This window comes from Mchenga conophoros, linkage group LG20 (assembly GCF_057382185.1).
Source record: "Mchenga conophoros isolate Kocher_MC1m ecotype Shallow Benthic linkage group LG20, M_conophoros_male_GT1.1, whole genome shotgun sequence".
NCBI classification, from domain to species: Eukaryota; Metazoa; Chordata; class Actinopteri; order Cichliformes; family Cichlidae; genus Mchenga; species Mchenga conophoros.
Window position 1 is genome coordinate 1,352,786 of NC_140545.1, and position 18,421 is coordinate 1,371,206.

At 40.5% G+C, this 18,421-nt stretch overlaps 1 protein-coding gene across 2 annotated transcripts; it reads left to right on the forward strand.

Annotated features, from left to right (window-relative positions):
* The first annotated feature begins 973 nt into the window (after positions 1–973).
* pkp1a (plakophilin 1a) lies at positions 974–17,978 on the forward strand. 2 transcript variants are annotated; one of them, XM_085260710.1, is made up of 15 exons: positions 974–1,325; positions 2,157–2,275; positions 5,431–5,604; positions 5,698–5,882; positions 6,032–6,161; positions 6,710–6,917; positions 7,152–7,320; positions 7,493–7,610; positions 12,903–13,064; positions 13,146–13,310; positions 14,616–14,769; positions 14,871–15,057; positions 15,143–15,227; positions 15,827–15,930; positions 16,086–17,978. In XM_085260710.1, the coding sequence occupies exons 1-14, from the start codon at positions 1,145–1,147 to the stop codon at positions 15,896–15,898; spliced, it is 2,109 nt and encodes a 702-aa protein (XP_085116836.1). In that variant the 5' UTR covers positions 974–1,144; the 3' UTR covers positions 15,899–15,930; positions 16,086–17,978. The 2 variants fall into 2 exon arrangements, with proteins under 2 accessions (XP_085116836.1, XP_085116835.1); XM_085260709.1 differs by having other exon boundaries at positions 975–1,325; positions 16,082–17,978.
* Positions 17,979–18,421: the final 443 nt, after the last annotated feature.

The following is an 18,421-nucleotide window of genomic DNA, read 5'->3' on the forward strand; positions in this document are numbered from 1 at the left end:
TTTGCCTCCACCAAAGAGGTTATGTTTTCAGTACTGTTTGCATGCATGCACGTCAATCTCAAGTTTTAGTATGCTGATTCTGATTATTACTTTCTGATAAAACTTCATGGGGATGTCGTGTTAACCATCTGCTGAAATTTGGCTTATATCCTGGTCAGCTTGATTTATTGATCGAAAACTTACAAAAAGCCTTATAACGTAGAAACTGTGACTCTGTGTGGTTTGGATTTTTAGCATACAAAGTACCATTTAAAGATATAAAATAATGGCACATTTGACCTCTGACCTGTGTGTGTGTGTGTGTGTGTGTGTGTGTGTGTGTGTGTGTGTGTGTGTGAGAGAGAGTGTGAGTGAGAGAGAGAGAGAGAAAACTACTTAATAAAAACTGTTTAAACCTGATAGTTGTTACTAAACATTTAAACGAATTATGCTACACAATGAAATTAAATAATACTCAAAATGATGTCAAGTGTATTTATATAAAGCCTTTAACAGGGCAACAAAATTCTGCACTTTTTTTTATTGAACTAAAAACATGTTGAAGTACGTTTAAAAGCGACGTTGCTGTCTTGGAGGAGGTTTGCTGTCATCAGACATGGAGAAAAATGAAAAACGTTTCAGGATGAAACACTAATGTTTTCGTGCTGGTGGAGACCGGCCGGACTCTCACGTCTCAGCCTGGTTATAAGCATTTCTTTTTCCAACAGGGTTTATCATAGTTCCTTGACACGATGCAAGACAGACAACATTTCCTCGAGTGGCAGTTGCAACGCTAAACAGGCTGAACATGCTCCTGTACGGTTGTTTGTTTGGTTTTTAATTCTCTATTTTCAATTTTAAGAAGAGCAACATTAGCGCCCCCCCCCCCTCACCCCCCCGCACGTATACCGAGTACTGCGCAGTGGAACTCCTGCCTTTCTCGGCTCCTCCTTGCACACCACACCTTTCTGTGAACTCTCCCGGCCGGGCGCGGTTCCCAGGGTGGAGTTATACCGCCACGGCTCCGAGAACAACTACAACCAATCTGTATACTTAGCGCGGCCGTTACAGCTGTCGGTGCACTTTTTATTTTCCCTCCGGGCCTGCGCTTCTCTGGAAGCCCGTTCTGTCGATCCGTTCACAAGAGGGGCGCTGAGTTGGGAAGATGATGGCTCCGGAGCCGCTGCGATCAGCGACAACCATCCGGGTCGCGGAGGATACTTCGCTCGCGCTGCCCTCCGACAACAAGTTGCGGTCGGGACAGCAGCGCGTGCTGGACCAGGTCCACAGCATTAAGAGGAGCAAGTCCAAACACGGCAAGAGTGTCAGAGCTCCTTCTCCTACAAGTATGGAAATAAGTTTCTACAACTATAATAAAACAAAAAAACAAAACCCAACGTGTCTGCGGGGCTCGTAAACTGAGCGTTGTGTTACCTGAGTAAGATGCGTCACACAACTTCCATTGAAGTAGCACCGCTTAACGGGCTCGACGTGCTTTTTTTAAATGTGCCACGTTATCCTTTCCTTTTTATTTCTTTCCTTATTTTTGTATAACTTCACTGGCGCATCTAAGTTGTAGGTTGGAAAGTAGGTGGTTCAAATATGTTTCGAGGCTTTTTGGTATCAAAGTGACAGTTTTGTTTAAAAAAAGAAAAGAAAAGAAAAAAGACCCGCTGTGTGACACTAGCAGGTTCCAGCAGGCGTGAGAAAGGCGTAACGACGATTGTTGACGTAAGAATTTCTTCTGAAAATGGGTTGAAACTGCGCTGTAGGAAGATTTTACCCTTTAACAAACACTCGATTGTAAATGGGGAGAAATCAAAGCCGGAGTTGCGGACGCACCTCCGGCTATCAGGTTGCCTTCTTCAGTGTGCAGCTGCTTTGTAATGTTTGAGTTACTTCTAGGATCTTAATTACCTTCAGTTGTTGTTTGCTGTTATCTAAAAGGACTTGTTCACTTGTAGCCTCCGTGTGACACTCAGTGATTGTGTGTGTGTGTGTGTGTGTGTGTGTGGGGGGGTTCAAGTTTCTGCTTTTTGTCATCATTCATACATACATACATACATACATACATACATACATACATACATACATACATACATACATACATACATACATACAAATTATTATTATTTTGTAAAAGTGTGTGTGTCTCATATCTTTCTTTTTTTAAACAGGTCCACCTCTGCCGTCTTTCACAAAACAAACAGATTTCGCCTCGTTCAGATATTCTCCATCCAAAGCAAATGGCACCTTCCGCAGCAAATCCACTATGTCTGCTGGCACCACGAAGGAGGTAATTACAGCAGCGCACAAACCTTTCCCAGCAACAGACTGCTTATGCTCAACATGTTTATTTTTGCTTGTTATGTTCACACAGAAACAAATTAATTTGGCTGCTTCCCTGTTAGCAAGGTGGCTGCCACAGCAGATGGATCTGCATATTTGATTGAGAGCTGATTTTATTTTATTTTTTTAAACCAGATGCTCTTCCTGTAAAACGTGTGTCTCTTTCACTAGAGATCTTTGCTTATCTTATCAGAGCCAATAATATGACTAAATCTGCATCATGTTAAAGACACTGCTGAATTCTTGCTGAACTAAATGCCTTTTGGTTTCCAGCTTCTTTAAACAGATATATGCAAGATTGTTTTTGGTTATCTTGTAATTCTCGACAAGAAAAGCAAAAAACAAAATAGATGCTTCCACAAATGTCTGCCCATTTCCAATGTGTGCGTTTACAAGTCGGGGTGTATTTGTGTGTGTGGCATTTCTGTGCCCCACCCTTCAAAATGAGGGGGTTTATGTTTTGAAACTCAACTGTGAGAAATTTAGGGTTGATGGAGCAATTGGATGCAATCTTAAATTCAAGGAGGATGCCTATTAGTCCATATGTTAGTGTTGACACCAAACGGGAAGGCTCACTCAGTCACTGGTGATTTACGACATTGTTTTAGGAAATGATGATACTGGCTGACGACTCTGTAGCTACACGGGTCTCCTGGTGTTCATGCCTGAGGTCATCTCAATCCATACAATGTTCTCTTGTACCGAAAACCCTGAAAAAAATATGCACGTTTTCTGCTCGTTCGTTTTTCTTCTCACAAACCGGAGTGTATTTTTGCGCTGGTGTGAATCTGTTGTTTTTGAATGTTGTTCTGTGAGTCTTGCCAGGAGCAGTCGGGGTGAAACAACTCATTTACAATACCGAACTATTTGAAATTCCATAGCTAAGTGTAGTGCTCATCGTTCTTGGTGTGTGTGTGTGTGTGTGTGTGTGTGTGTGTGTGTGTGTGTGTGTGTTTTAATATTTGTTTGCTGCGTGTTGTCCTGATTTGATCTGACAGTGAGTTGAGGAATGCGGCGAGAGTGTGGTGATGTGCTCTTGCTGATGAAGACTCATAATCATCACATCATGAAACACTTATGTCACAAGGTCGTTTCCAAATAATCCACAGAACAAAAATAACACAAAGTTACTTAGTGAAGAAATTGTATCCAGCAGTTGGAATACAACGTGTTGTCTAGTGCAGCATTTACAAGCACTGCTTGAATGAGACGGCTTACGAATACAATTATTTATGTCTTTATAAAAAGAAAACCCAGAAGAAAGTATAACAAACTGAATTACTCACAGTTTTTGTGTTTGTGCGGTTCTCACATTTTTATTAGCTGAATTTGTCATCTATGGATTACCATATTATCACGAAACAGTCGTGCCCATTAAGTTGCAACCTTGCACGCAGTGGACGGACAGGCCACAAAGATATACCGTTAATGTCTTTGATGCAGATAACAACTTTTTTTCTGTATCTCGGGAGCCACCTCGGTCTCAGTTTGATGGGACTTGAACTGAGCTTTTACAGTTCTGTTGGTGGTTGTAGCCGCTTAGGAGCTCAATCTGCTCATTTTAAGGGCGCAGGTTCGATGCCTGGCTGCTCCAGTTTTTAGTCTGCGTGGGGTTCAGTGTTGTTTGGCAGTATGGTGAACCCAAAGTTGCTCTCTGATGTGTTCATCGGAGTATGAAAGTGTGTAAGTTTTAGATAGGTGTAGAATAAAGTCCTTGTATGAATGGGTGAAGGAGGTGTGTTATATAAAGCGCTTTGCGAGTAGAAAAGTCCTACATAAGAAGCAGCCCATTTACCCTTTTTTTTTCCAGTTTCTTTGCTGTTTTTTTCCAGATAAGTTGGCTAACCTGTTATAACTCTGCACCACTCGACTATAATAATAATACCTGTGCTGTTTGATACGGCTTCTTTCTGGCAACACCACATACAGTAAATCTGTGTTAATCCCAGGTATAATCTCTCCTCGTAACAGAAAACAATAAAGCCATTTTTTTATTAGTCTAGTGCCAGAATAGAAGCATTGTACTGTTTGTCTCTGTATTCTGGACGTGCTGAGTTTGCATTTGTCCACATTGTCCTGTGTATGAAAGGTTCTCGTGGCTCACTCAGGCTGTAGCTGCATGAAGGGAGCACTGTGAGAATAAACACACTATCTTCTCTTATCAAGTGTACTGTTGACATATCTTTCTTTCACCATGTTTTTACTGCCTGCTATCATGGCTGACGTATGGATGGTAACTCAGCAACCAGTCCAGTTAGGAACAGGAACGAGCTAAAGACCAATAAGAAAATTCATGTGTGTACCCGGAGCGCCTGCTCCACCTGTAGCAGGTCCTCCTTCATAATAAACTCTGCGATTGAAAAGAGTGAGCTGAGGCTGTTTGGTTTTGTGGTCGTGTAAAGGCGAGGTTTTTCATTTCCTCCTTTCTGTATTTTTTTTTCAAGCCAATAGGAGACGAGCATTTAATTTGGTGGATGACTAATCAGTGAAGCATTAGTGAGACATGTTGGGTCCTTACTTTATGGGAAAGCTTGTCAAGTGTGTTTTACATGTGAACAAACGCACACACTGTCGTGCCCATGCACACACTTCATAGATTTCATTTATTATCCTTTTAATTTTGCACTCTTAAATGATGCACAATTATGAGATTAAGCTGGCAATTACATCAAGATCGTGAATACAGGTTTAGCAGGTGCTCAGTCTCACTTGTGCACACAAAGCTCCTCTGTTTGCTCCAATGTATCATCAGTCTTAGAACAGAAATGGCTTGGGTTAGTCTCAAATGACGGATATTTTGCTACATTCGCACGTATGGTCGTTTGCTTTATTCTACAGGTTTCCTGAGAGTAAACCGAGAAAAGGGAGGATAGGAAGTGGCACGCAGGCTTTGTGTCAGTTGAAATTTTCCTGTTTTGGGTTTCCGGGGATCTTTGAAAACTGTTCTTGTGGGAAACCAGGTTACTTACCTTACAGAGAAGCCTTGAAGTTAAGATGTTGTGGAGTTTTGCAATGTGTCATTTGTATCTCTGTACTTTTGGAAAACCAACGATGCAAATGTTGCTTGGACAGTAAGTAAATCTCTCTCTTTTGACAATGCAGACGAGTCGTACTCTATCCACTAGAAATTCTGGAGGAAGATATATGAGTACCTCCGGTGTTTGGGAAGAGAATATCAGTGCCTCCACCTGGCCAAAGACTCCCAATGGGATAAAACCCAGTAAGAGTGACCCTGCCTTGGCTCCACCTTTTTCTCCTGCCACTGGACCTGGCATGGTGATCATTTTGTGTTTTACATTTTTTCTGTTCTGCGTAGTTCACATAGAAGTACCAACAAAATGTTCTAAACTATTTTTTGTTGCTTTCTAGAGAATAAAAGGACAGATGGCACAGGGCCAAAGCACCTTTCAAACTCGAACAAACAGACACAGTGTTTCATCAGTGACTAACGGTAATGCGATCACCAGCAGCCAGTCGCGCATAGTCCGGATGCCCTCCACCCAGTCTCAACATGAGGGAAAGATGGGTACCATCAAAATGGAGAGTAAATCAATGTAAGGTCACCTTTATTCTGGCATTAAAATGTAGCTTAATATATATTTTAAAACTTGAAATTAAATCCAGACTGTTTACTAAACTCAGAAGAGCGTATTTCTTTTCTAATTTCCTACCCTTGCCTACATTCCTGGGTGTGTTTCTCCAGGATGAACAATCCAGACCTGACCCTAAAGGAGGCTGTAGAGTTTTTGGGTAGCAGTGAGGAAAGTTACCAGCAGTGGGGAGCAACATTCATCCAACACACCACCTACACCGACGAGTCTGCCAAATCAGAGGTCCGAGCAGGCACACAGAAGATTACTGTACATGCTTATTGTGAAGAGAAACACGCACTCTGTATAGTACAGAGTTATTATAGTTTTGTATTTTTAATTATTTAATTAATTAAATTAAAAAAGTAATTTAATTAATTATTTTAATTTCTAATTAGCTATTATTTTTATTATATCTTGACTTTCTGTTTTTAATTCAGTTTAGTTTTAGTTGGTTTTGAGAGTAATGAGGCTTTTTAAGAAAACAATTCACTTCAGTTTTTATTGGTTTGCATCATCAGGCCAGAAGTTATTAGAGAGAACATCCTGGTACTTTATTTACTTAAAAAAATATGATCCTCTCATGTTCCCATACGCAAAGCTTATGCACACGTGTGATGCACTTTAAATAAAAATGCATGAGCATCTATTAGTTTCTGAAAATAGGTGACTATAAGCAATGCTAATGCATGATTTGCATACTACTAAGTAATGAGCTTGTAACTGCTTTTGCTTTCATATCACATCAAAAAATTCTCTCCACCTCTCCGCTTTGTATTTCTGTGTTGCAGGTTTTCCAACTCGGGGGCATTCCTACTCTGGTGGCCCTGCTGAGAAGCGGCAATCCTCAGGTGTGCCAGGTTGCTGCTGGAGCTCTGAGGAACCTGGTGTTCAAGAACCAAAATAACAAACTGGAGGTTCAGCGCTGTGGTGGTATAGCAAAGGCCCTTCAGCTGCTAAAGGAAACAGATTCTACTGAGACCCAGAAACAAATTACCGGTAGGAACTTTGACTGAGATAGAAGACACTGACATATCATGTAGAAACAGAAATGAGGTAGTAGTGATTCCAGTAATAATACAGACAAATGCAAAAAAAAGAGAAAAAAAGAAGTGAAATAGAGCGAACCAATTTGATGATGGATGAAATGCCCAGAAAAACAAATGGACTGTCTGGCTTTAAACAAAACTAAACACCGGTTGCATGTATTCTCCTTTGGTTGCCATATTATAGGCCTGCTGTGGAACCTGTCCTCTGCCAACGAGCTGAAGGAAGAGCTTGCAGCTACAGCACTGCCCGCCCTGACTCAATGTGTGGTGGTGCCTTACACAAGCTTGTCAGACAGCGGTCCGAGTAGCTACATTGACCCCTCTGTCTTCAGCTCTGCCACAGGGTGCCTGCGGTAAGAATAAGTCTTTGTAATGACAGCGATCAGTCAGTTAATATCTTTTATACAGTGGCTATAAAAGGGATTTATATATGTTATACCATCTGTTTTCACTTAATTTAAGGGATCACGTATGTATATTTATATGTATGTACACGCTGCAATGATGATTTCATGGTGGTTGCAGGAACTTGAGCTCTGGTCGGGGTGGACAGAGGCAGGCAATGAGAAGCTGTCCTGGCCTTATCGACTCCCTCATGAGTTACATGAAGTCCTGTGTGGCAGAGCAAAACCCCGATGACTCGGTAACCACTTAAACACACAGTTAACTCTTTTATTACCAACAATTCAACCTTTTCCCATCAGTTACAAGTATTCATAACTTTTTCACTGGTAGTCTAATGATTCCCATATAACAGTACACAATCGGGCCGTGTGGCCAAAATGCAGAGTTTGTTTTGTCTGCTGTCGTCATCGCATCAGTAAAATCAGTAGAGCTGAAACAGTTAATTGATTTTTCAGAGACGTCAGTGACAGAAAGTTAACCAGTAACCGATTAATGATAATTTAGCAAATTGGTTATTAGTCTTTGTTGATATATTGATTATATTGTTTTTGTCATTGTAAACTGTCTTTCAGTTCTGCTTGTAGAGCTAATCGGTATTGAAGATAAGAGATAAGATAAGACTTTATTGATCCCACAACAGGGAAATTTTTGCATCACCTCAGCTCAGGTACAGATATCAGAAGAAAATACAAAAATACAAATAAGTGCAATCAATGAAAAAAAAGTAAGATAATACACTACATACAGCACACACAGTATGTGATTATGGATATGGTTGGAAATATGCAAGACATAAACTGTATAGCTTGACATAACTATTGTACCACTACTATTCCTATTTATAGATACACACACATGTACACACTAAATATACATATGTATACATATACATACATATATACCTGCACACGTCCATACACATGGAGGGTCCATTATGCATGAAGTGAAGTGGTGGATGTTCAGTGTCCAGTGACTTATGACATCGTGATTCAGGAGTTATGGAGTCTAACTGCTGTTGGGATGAATGATCTGTGAAAGCGCTCCTTCCTGCAGCGAGGGTGTTTCAGTCTCTGGCTAAAGGAGCTGCTCAGCCCACTCACAGACTCATGCAGTGGGTGATGTGGGTTGTTCATGATGGATGTCAGCTTTACTAACATCCTCCTCTCGCCAACCACCTCCACAGACTCCAGGGGACATCCCAGCACGGAGCTAGACCTCCGCACCAGTTTGTCAATGCTGCTGCTGTCCCTGTCCGTGCATCCACTCCCCCAGCAGGCCACTGCATAGAAAAGGGCAGATGCTACCACAGTGTCATAGTATGTCCTTAACAGAGTCCTGCAGAATAAATAACAGAGTCCTGCAGACTCCGAAGGACCTCAGTCTCCTCAGCAGGTGGAGTAGACTCTGGCCCCTCTTATACAGGACGTCTGTATTTGTAGTAGGGCTGCCACAAACGATTGTTTTGATAGTCGACTAGTCACCGATTATTTTTGCGATTAGTCGACTAATCAGATCATCATCCATTGGAGTAAAACGTACAGCTTATTGCACCAGCAGCATCTGCTCTTATATAACTATCATTAGCTTACAGCTTTAAGTGTTTAAGGTCTGTGCTAACTAAAAATAAAGACAAGATGATAGTTTATTAAATTTTAATGAAATTTGCAGATTGTCTTGGTGAAGTTTAATAAACTCCTTGCTATCTAAAATATAACAGGACACCGGAGTAAATTCTTGAGCATCTCACACTTCTGATAATCAGCTGTCTGCTTGACGTTTATTCAGCTGTGTAAAAACTATAACTTTAATCTTAGACAAACCGATTTACTCAGGAACAAATAAAATACTAAAGAAAGCCAAACAATAACATTTGTAAGTTATCTAAGTGACTTATATATCATGTTTAACCTGAGTAGCGAAAGACGGTGGTGGGTTTGAAAACGATTTGCCCAGAGTCTAGTGATGGGTCGTTCGCGAACGAAATGGCTCTTAGAGCCGGGTCTTTGACGTGAACGACGCGAACCGGCTCCTTATCGCGAGCCGTCACGTGGGGTTTTTTTTTTTTCTTTCTCTCAGCCTCTCTCTCGCACTTTTTTCCCGCTTCACTCTGCACGCGGGCCTTGTGCTTTACGCTGGGCAGAGGGGGGAGGGGCGGTAGTTACACTCAGTAGCACAGGAACAGAGCCAGAGAGAGAGAAAGAGAGGCAGGGACAACAACATTAGAAAGGTATAGTAATCATCCACAACTATTTTCGGTTGCAGATGATAAAGGATTGAGAAAGTTTATTCATGCAGGTCCATATGACAGAGAATATGCATGTTCTTTTAGTTTTCATATTATAATTTATATTTAATTGTGTTGTGGTTTGCAGTGTTTTGTGTTCTTTTCACTTTAAATTTGTGAAAGGAAAAAGCTGAAAATTTAAATAGTTAAAACTTGAAATGTGAATAGTTGATTTTTGTATTATATGATTTATTTATTACATTTTATGTGGAGTGAATAAATAAAAGTATATTTACGGTGGCCCCTAGAGACAAAGCACATACAAACTTCAAATCACGTACGAACTCTGAAGCATGTACAAACTCCAAAACATGTAAAAACACGTACAAACTCCGAAGCACGTAAAAACTCAGAAGCACATAAAAACTCAAAACACGTACAAAAGACAACAGAAGTGCTCCAGGATGCTGGGCGCAGTGTTGAGCCTTTGTTATCTTGTGGCTACACAAGCCAGCAAGTACCAACGACCGGATTTGGTGTGTGGTAATAACAGGTAAATGAACTTTTTTAAAAATTATTTGAATATATATATGAGTGCCTGTGTATAAATACACAAACAATACACACATGCTTTCAATTGTGTAATTTAAGTGATCTAGTAGCTCTGCTTTGGAAGTTCAGTTCATGCTAGAAATGTGTTTTGGAGTTTGTACGTGTTTTGTCTCTAGGGGCCACCGCATATATTTATATATAAACATATATAAATAAAACCACTTGTTTTTACGTTAGTAATTCCTTTTGTGCATAATTTTATATTATTGTTAATAATAAATTAATTAAAGCAACAAAACAACCTGAAGAGCCGGTTCGGAGCCGAAAGAGCCGGCTCTTTTTAGTGAGCCGAACCGAAAGAGCCGGATCTCTAAAAAGAGCCAGAAATCCCATCACTACCAGAGTCCGGTGTTCTCACGGCTCTAGTTAGCCTAGCCCCCGGCTAGCTATGGAGCTAGTGGGTAACAGACTTCTCCGAAAATGTCGGAGCGCTTTTGAAAATATGCGGTGTCTTGATAAACTGAGCAGATATTTGAGGTTTACACAGCTACATTCTCGCCTGAAAATATGTTAAACGTTTATTTTGTGGCCCAGAAAGAATAATAAGAGTAATATTAAAACTAACTAGCTGCCGCCATTGTTGGAAACTGAGCAGGGCCGCGATGGGCCGCGCTATGAATTCTGGGACACAGTCTTCTTCTTCGGGGTTTAACGGCAGCTGGCATCCTTGTACATGCAGTGCTGCCATCTTCTGTTTCAGTCCGTTATTACACTCTTAAATCCTGCTACTTATTCCTGCGTCTTTTGGGATCTTACAAAGCTTCAAACGACGCCTCGACTATTAAATCAGTCGTCGACGATTTTGATAGTCGACGTAATCGTGACTAGTCGACTAATCGTGGCAGCCCTAATTTGTAGTCCAGTCCAGTTTATTGTTGAGGTGAACACCCAGGTACAACAACAACAACAACAACCTTTATTTATAGAGCACATTAAAAGCCTAGGCATACCAAAGTGCTTTACAGAAAAACAATAAAATAATACAGTTAAGAGCATTAATATCAAATATAATAAGAACAGCAGACAATGTTCACAGTAGAAAGCCACTAATAAAATGGACTACAGCACATAGATTATAGCAGACCCAGTGCCGCATGATAGAGAACACCAAGAATGAAGGAATAGTAAAAAGTTAATGCAATAGGTCGCAGTTAACAGTCAGCATTTAACGAGTAGAAAAGGCAAGTTCAAAAAGATAAGTTTTAAGGCGTGCTTTAAAAGAAAAAATAGAATCAGACTCCCGAATGCCAATCGGGAGGCTGTTCCATAACTCAGGTGCAGCAAAGGCAAACGATCGATCACCTCTAGATTTCAACCGAGATCTGGGCTGAACTAACAATAACTGCGAGGATGACCTTAAAGCCCTGGCAGGGACATAAGGGTTTAAAAGTTCCTTAAGATAGGTTGGTGCAGTATTATTGATAATTTTAAAAGTAAGCAGCAGAATTTTAAATTGAATACGGTATTTGATAGGCAGCCAATGCAGCTCAGCAAGAACCGGAGTAATATGGTCAAACTTCTTGGTTTTAGTTAGAATACGTGCCGCAGCATTCTGAACTGTCTGTAATCTATGTAGAAGGGTAGCATGGAGACCAGAATAGAGTGAGTTACAGTAATCTAGTCTTGACGTTACAAAAGCATGAATGAGCTTTTCTAAGTCATTATACGGGATATAGTGTCTGGCCCTGGAGATGAGACGAAGCTGATAAAAACTAGATCTGACAACAGCAGACACCTGTTTATCAAGTTTAAAGGAGCTGTCAAACAAGACACCCAGATTCCTGACAGTATCAGAGAAAGAACTAGTAAGAAACCCAAAGGCATCTTGTAGTTTGGCGCGAAGGGCATTACTGCCAAAAATCATGATTTCAGTCTTTATAAGAGTCCACTATCTCAGTGTCATCAGTGGCATCACCAGCCTCATAATCATTGGGCCCTTCTTTGTCTTTGTGGCTTTATTGTTTTTCTGGTTCACACCAGTTTGTGTGTTTAAATTGTGCGTGAGTGAGCAGTTTTCTGTTTTTGGAATCATATCTTGTGACGAATCCTTGTGTAGTCAAAGTTGTACAACATTTATCTTGCGTCTCCTACAGAATGTAGTCAGTCCAGATTCCAAATGTGTCTTTATGTTTGTTTTTTAAAAGCATACCCATGTGAATGTACATATGCTCACTAAATTACATGCTTATTATGAATCTGTGCGTACCTGTAATTTGTGGACGTTTCAGGTGTGGGTGTGTCCTTAATTCTATGTTTATGTTAATGCAGAGTTTACACAGACTTCATTTCATGAACTAAAGCATAATTAGTGAAAGTGCAGGCAGAGATTATCTCATCGCACAAAGAACATAGAGAAACATAGCGTTACCTTGAATAGAGCTTCCCATTTGATCCAGTTGTAAAACAGTGATCTCATAATAGTATATAAACACAGGTATGTAGTGTTTTTTGTGAAACATGCAAACAAAAAGCACTTTTATATTTACTATTAAGTATGAATTGATGACTGTTATTAGCTATTTTTTTCTACTGCAGTCTAAATATGTTGTCAGCAGACTGACTGTCTTTCTAGTGTCTGACACTAAAACCGTTGTCCAGTTCATCATCAGATAGGTCTGCTATGCTGTTTATGAGTCATAACAGACAAAAGTATGAAAATAAAATCTTTAATGTGAACTCTCTCCTGTTCTTTAGTCCTTGGAGAACTGTGCATGCATCCTCCATAACTTGTCCTACAAACTGGAGCAAGAGTCCCCCGTGAGTTTCATAAACTACAACCCAAGTAGAGATGCCCAACACGAGAAAAGCCCCACAATTGGATGCTTCAGCCCTAAGAGCAGCAAGGCCCAAAAGACGGTGGGCACTAAGCACAATGCCTGTAGACTATTTTGTTTGTTGGAGTCTTTCATTTAAACTTGCCTTCTCTGCTTCTCTCAGTTCTCCTTTGATACTGTGGATGCTAGCCCCCCATCAGGTGTTAAGTGGTTGTCCCATCCCAAAGCTATAGACACCTACCTGTCCCTCCTGGAATCGTCCGAGAACAAAGCCACTCTAGAGGCCTGCTGTGGTGCTCTGCAGAACCTCACTGCCAGCAAGGGAAACGTGAGTACGAAGAAGTTAATTATTAGGATTATGGTGTTACTCTGTAACTGGATTAGCTCAGGTTGATTTATGAAAGAGGAAAGATGTGAAAGTTTTGTGAGAAAGGGTGGAGTTGTCTTTGTATTTCAGGTTTGTAGATGAATTTCACTTGTTTTACAACACAAAACATCTACACGTTAGTTAACCGTGTAAGTCACAACATAATGTAATGAGCTATTGAGCACATTTATACATATATACATGCATGTTTCTCTGATTCTTTTAAAAGAAACTGTACATGCAACAAATGGCAAGTTGCCCTGTGTGACATTCATACTCCAATCGATATAATTCTTTAACTCTTTTGAAAAGTGTTTTCAAGCCTCTTCAGGCACCAGTTGTAAGGATCTGTTTTTCCCCTTTGTCCTGTGCAGAGCTCTAAACCGTCTTATCATTTTCTTTTCTGCTTCACAGTTTAAAGGTGAATCTTGTTCAACCTCTTGCAGTTATTCTCCCATATACAGCGATGTGTGGTTTTGTTGTGTTAGAAGTGAAGAAAGCTATAATCCAGTTATTAGTCACGATTAACTGGTGACAGCAGTGTTTAAACCAGCTGAAGCTGTTCTTAAACTTTCCTCTGCCAGCTCCTTAGTGCAGATTCTGTATAACGTATCAGTGTGGGAATATGTCTGGAGAGTTCACAGTGACTGGCGATCCAGCCTCCTCCACACTGGCCTTAACCAAACAGGATGTTTCCTTCAGAGGCAAAGAGCAGCTGAGGCCAGTGTCCCAAGCTGATTCTCCCAACACTGTCTAGAGTTCATGTGTGAAAATGGCACATGGTTACAGACACTACTAAACATTTTGAAGTGAAGAGAAGAGCCTGTTCTTTGACATAAATCTCATATTTCTAACCTCCTTAGACCTGAACTCTTCCACGGCAGCATTTTTAATTTCCCTTTGATATTTGGGCTGATTGGGACCTGATGAATATAAAAACAAAGAATTACCTGATTTTTTTTTTTTTTTTTTTACCTTATTTTTGTTTCTAAGAAAAATCAGAGCCACATATGAGGATATTCATTTAAAATTTCGATAGAACAGTAGCAGCATAATGTCCTCGTAAGTGGATATCAGGCCCTTGTAGAGCGAAATTGCGTATTTTGGTCTAAATAACCCAAAATGTGATGTCCACATATGTGGAGGTTAAGAAAGTTTTCAGCAAATTGCCTTTTCCTTAATTCCGTTGTGGGTGTTGTTGATGTTTTTTCCCCTGTGTTAAATAAACACAAAAATTAAATAAATTCCTCTTTGTAACCATTTCAGGGGTCAGATGCTGTGAGCCAAATTTTGGTTAGTAAGTCCAGAGATCTGAGTCAATTTGGACCTCTGCTGAAGCCATCTAACCCGAAGCTTCAGAACACTGCCTTGTCCTTGTTGGGTAACATGTCTCGGACCGACAGTTTGCAAGGCACCATGGGTAAGAAGTAGGATAATGGTAGCGCACAAAAGACTTTGACTATCCAGTTTTCAGATATGCAAGTTTAGTCCACATACAATTGATTTGCTGTTTTCTTTTAGCAAAGCAGATCTTGCCTCAGCTCGGAGAACTCCTGCAGGGTGGGCCCAGTCAGTTGGGAAATTCTGACGAGTCTGTAGCAGCAGCTTGCAACACAGTGCTAAGACTGATGTCAGCAAACAGTGACACCAGCAAGAAGGTCATCAATAATGCCGTTATTCGGTCGCTATTTGACCTCAGTGAAGACAAGTGAGTGTTTTTTTTAAATATCATTTGCAGAGGTGGCAAGCTTCAGCGTGTTTCTATGACCGATGATGACTTCTTTTCTTTTTAGGAAACTTACCAAGGGAAGCAGCGCAGCCTCGCTGCTGCTGTACAGCATATGGCAAGACAAGAATTTGCAAAGCTCTGTGAAAAAGGTAAATTAGAAAAGGGAGAAATGGCCTAATGGTACAGCTGAGGTGACGTTTCAGTGATGTGCTTATTGTCTTTACATTTCATGCTAGTTCATGCTCAAACTTCCTTGCTGGGAGGGCCCAGCTTTATTGGTGGACAAATGGATGGGTGTTTATCATGACTCCTCAGACTCTTCACTTTCCCTTCCCTTCTGCCACACCCAAAACATCAGTGAATAAAGAAACATTAGACTGGAATCCTGGTAGACTTGTTTTCAGTGCTCACGGTTTCATACGGGAGGAGTAATCCGTGGAAAATTGGGGCTGTCGCCCCCACAATAAAAGCCTGAGGTGGAGGATCGAAGGAATATGAGACATTTTCTTTAGATTCATGCAGCTATGTTCACCTTATTAACACTATCTGCACCATTTCTGTCAAAGATTAATGCGTCACTAGTAAAGAAAAAAATGTGACAGATGAGTAGAAAACATTTTTCCCCTCGCCGCTCTAAGTTCAGAGGGCTTCACAATTATTGCAGGGGTGTGTTGCAAACACCACGCGTGTTTGCGGACTAGTGCATCTCTGCAACATCTTTAACTGATGGAATCTATTGAACCCACAGATGGGGTTGACCAAATCAGCCTTCATCAACGACAACATAACCCACGTGGTCTCGCAGCTCGAAGGACAGTGATCGGGCGGGATCGGCAGCAGTAACCGTAAAAGGTACGATTCCAGTTTGAGTGGCTGTATTTGTTCACATTTTCAGACCAGTTGGGATCAAAGCAACATGAAATCTGAAGATGTCTTTTTTTCTCTTTGCCACTCGCTTTTCTTTCTTTTCATTTCCCCTGTGTGCTTGTGCCCGTGCTTGCAGATAGAAACCGACGTGTTCAGACACTGCTGTTGCCACACCCTTCCAACGAAGACAACAAAAAAAGAGAGAAAAATGATGGTTTTTATTAATACCATCTGGATAGAGCCTGACAATTGCTGTTCATTGATTGATGCTTTGTACATATTATAAAGGAAAGAGTGCTTTTAATTTTACAATTAATCCTGTGGTCTGTTTGGAAATGTTTGCCTGTATCTACGTAGGTAGGCTGAGAGTGCTTTAAGACGTGTGTGTAGTGTGTGCTGAAACTGGCTTGTTTTAGGTTGCAAGTCCCCGTACACCAGGCAGCCACCGTACACCAGGCAGCCACCGTACACCAGGCAGCCACCGTACACCAGGCAGTGTGGATTGACAGTGTTACCTGCAGCAGAATGTTACTTGATTCCCATCACTGTCAAACGTGTCTGCACAACTACGACTACATAACTAAAAGTTATATGCAGAGAGAGGTCTGAGCAGCCAAATATGAAAGCTTTCTGACAAAAATCAAAGAAACAAATATGACTGTATTTGTGGTATAATTGCAGTATGTTGAGAAATATGATTCAAAGAAGGTTGTTTCTTTTAAAAGAATAATAATATATCCCCACCACAGCCCCATTTCTTGATTTCCTTTAGTGAAGGTAATAGATTTTCATGTTGAATGCACTAAGAATACATAAAAAAGGTCCAAGCAAAGATTCACTTTAGCAGTACTTTGATTTTCAAGGTTAGCAAAGAAGCGCTATTTTTAATGTACAAATGCACTTTTATTTTTTATCAACATTCTGTCACCCTAAAGAGTCAAGCACTAGTTCAACATTTAAATGTGTTTACTTGCTTTCTTTGACATTAATATCATGCTTTTGTTTGTACATGAAATAGAAGCTACAACTGGCAGCTCGTTAGCCTAGCATGTAGACTGAAAACAAGCTCAGAGAATAACTCAGTAGTGTCTTCATTATTCATTAAACCACATAAAACAGAATTGTTGACAGTGGAGGTAAATTACCTTCTCTTGTTTCCAGGGTTTGTGCTAAACTAAGCTAACTGACTGCTGGCAGTAGCTTCATTATATACAGGACAAAGGTTATCTAACTTTTCAAGCAGCTATTAGCCGTGTATTCAGTTTTGGACTCTATCTTAGTACTGAGTGCTTGTCAATATTCACTTTTTTTATGCTATATATATTTCTTTTTTAAGTATTGCTTTGTTTTCTTGTGGGGAACAGGGACATGGAAAGACTGGGATGTAGCACACAGCATCTAGCACCCATCACTTTGCCTCACTCATGAACTATGTGTAGAAATTTGAACCAGCAGTAAATTATCAGTCAGCACTGTCAGCAGTTAATTTGCTGGCTGACTCTGAGTGTTCTTTGACCAAATTCAGATAACTGTTGTGGAGACAATGAAGGGGTCGTGCCTTCTAACCAGCATTTTAATGAATTACGAACTGTGCGCACCAGTCGAGGGAAGAGGAGCTGCTTTTACAAGTGTGTCATGTTTAATAGTTGTTTTTATTAAAGCAGCTTACAAAGAGGTTATTTGCAGGATATCTGCCGTCATAACCGAACTGCCTGTTTATTGAACACAGATTTTAAATTTTTGTAAAACTGAAATGCTTTTGGAAAAACCACCATTACACGTCATAAAACATACCTGCCATGAAACACGGTGGCAGGCAGCTATGGGGCTTTCCCAGGGCCACAGGGTACAAGGCAGGGGGCTGTCTTTCTGCTTGGGAAATGGCTGTATTGAGGTTCATTTGATCAATGTCAGTATTTGCTTAGAATGTATATTTTTGAGAAATGTGTGTGTGTGTTTGTGAGGCGCATAAGTAGGAGGCTTGTCTTTCACTCAGAATAAATAAAACATGCCAAAAATATTGCGAGTTTTGTTTTTTGTTAATTTTCCAGCGACCTTTAAAATATGTGATAAATCTATGCATGATTTTCAAAACCGTGAATCACTCTGAAGCGAATGCAATATTCAGAATTGACTGTTGTGAATGAGTAATAATATTTTTCTTTCTTACTGTGCCTTTGTTTTCTGCTGATCCTGGATCAGGCAGGTCTCAACAAGGCTCTTTTGGTCACTGAGTAAATCAGGCGTTTTTTTCTTTTCACCCTTTGAATCCCCAGAGGTTTGTGGGAAAACTGAGACACCAGACTGTTTGGTGGGTTGAGAGCTTGTTTTTTGTTATCAGTAACAACATGACAAACCATTGTTGCTTTGCTGAGGAGAAGCAGTTAAAAACATGACGTGCATTTTCTTTGCTCCTGTGACCAGTTATACACCACATGGCCATCACAAAGACATTCTCAGTGTCTCATTTCAGCGT

Excerpts from the sequence above, each read along its gene's own strand:
- pkp1a (XM_085260710.1), top strand. The coding sequence starts at position 1,145 with ATGATGGCTCCGGAGCCGCTGCGATCAGCGACAACCATCCGGGTCGCG. Across the intron at positions 5,883-6,031 it reads AAAATGGAGAGTAAATCAAT|GATGAACAATCCAGACCTGA; the intron begins GTAAGGTCACCT and ends GTGTTTCTCCAG. Across the intron at positions 15,228-15,826 it reads TGCAAAGCTCTGTGAAAAAG|ATGGGGTTGACCAAATCAGC; the intron begins GTAAATTAGAAA and ends TTGAACCCACAG.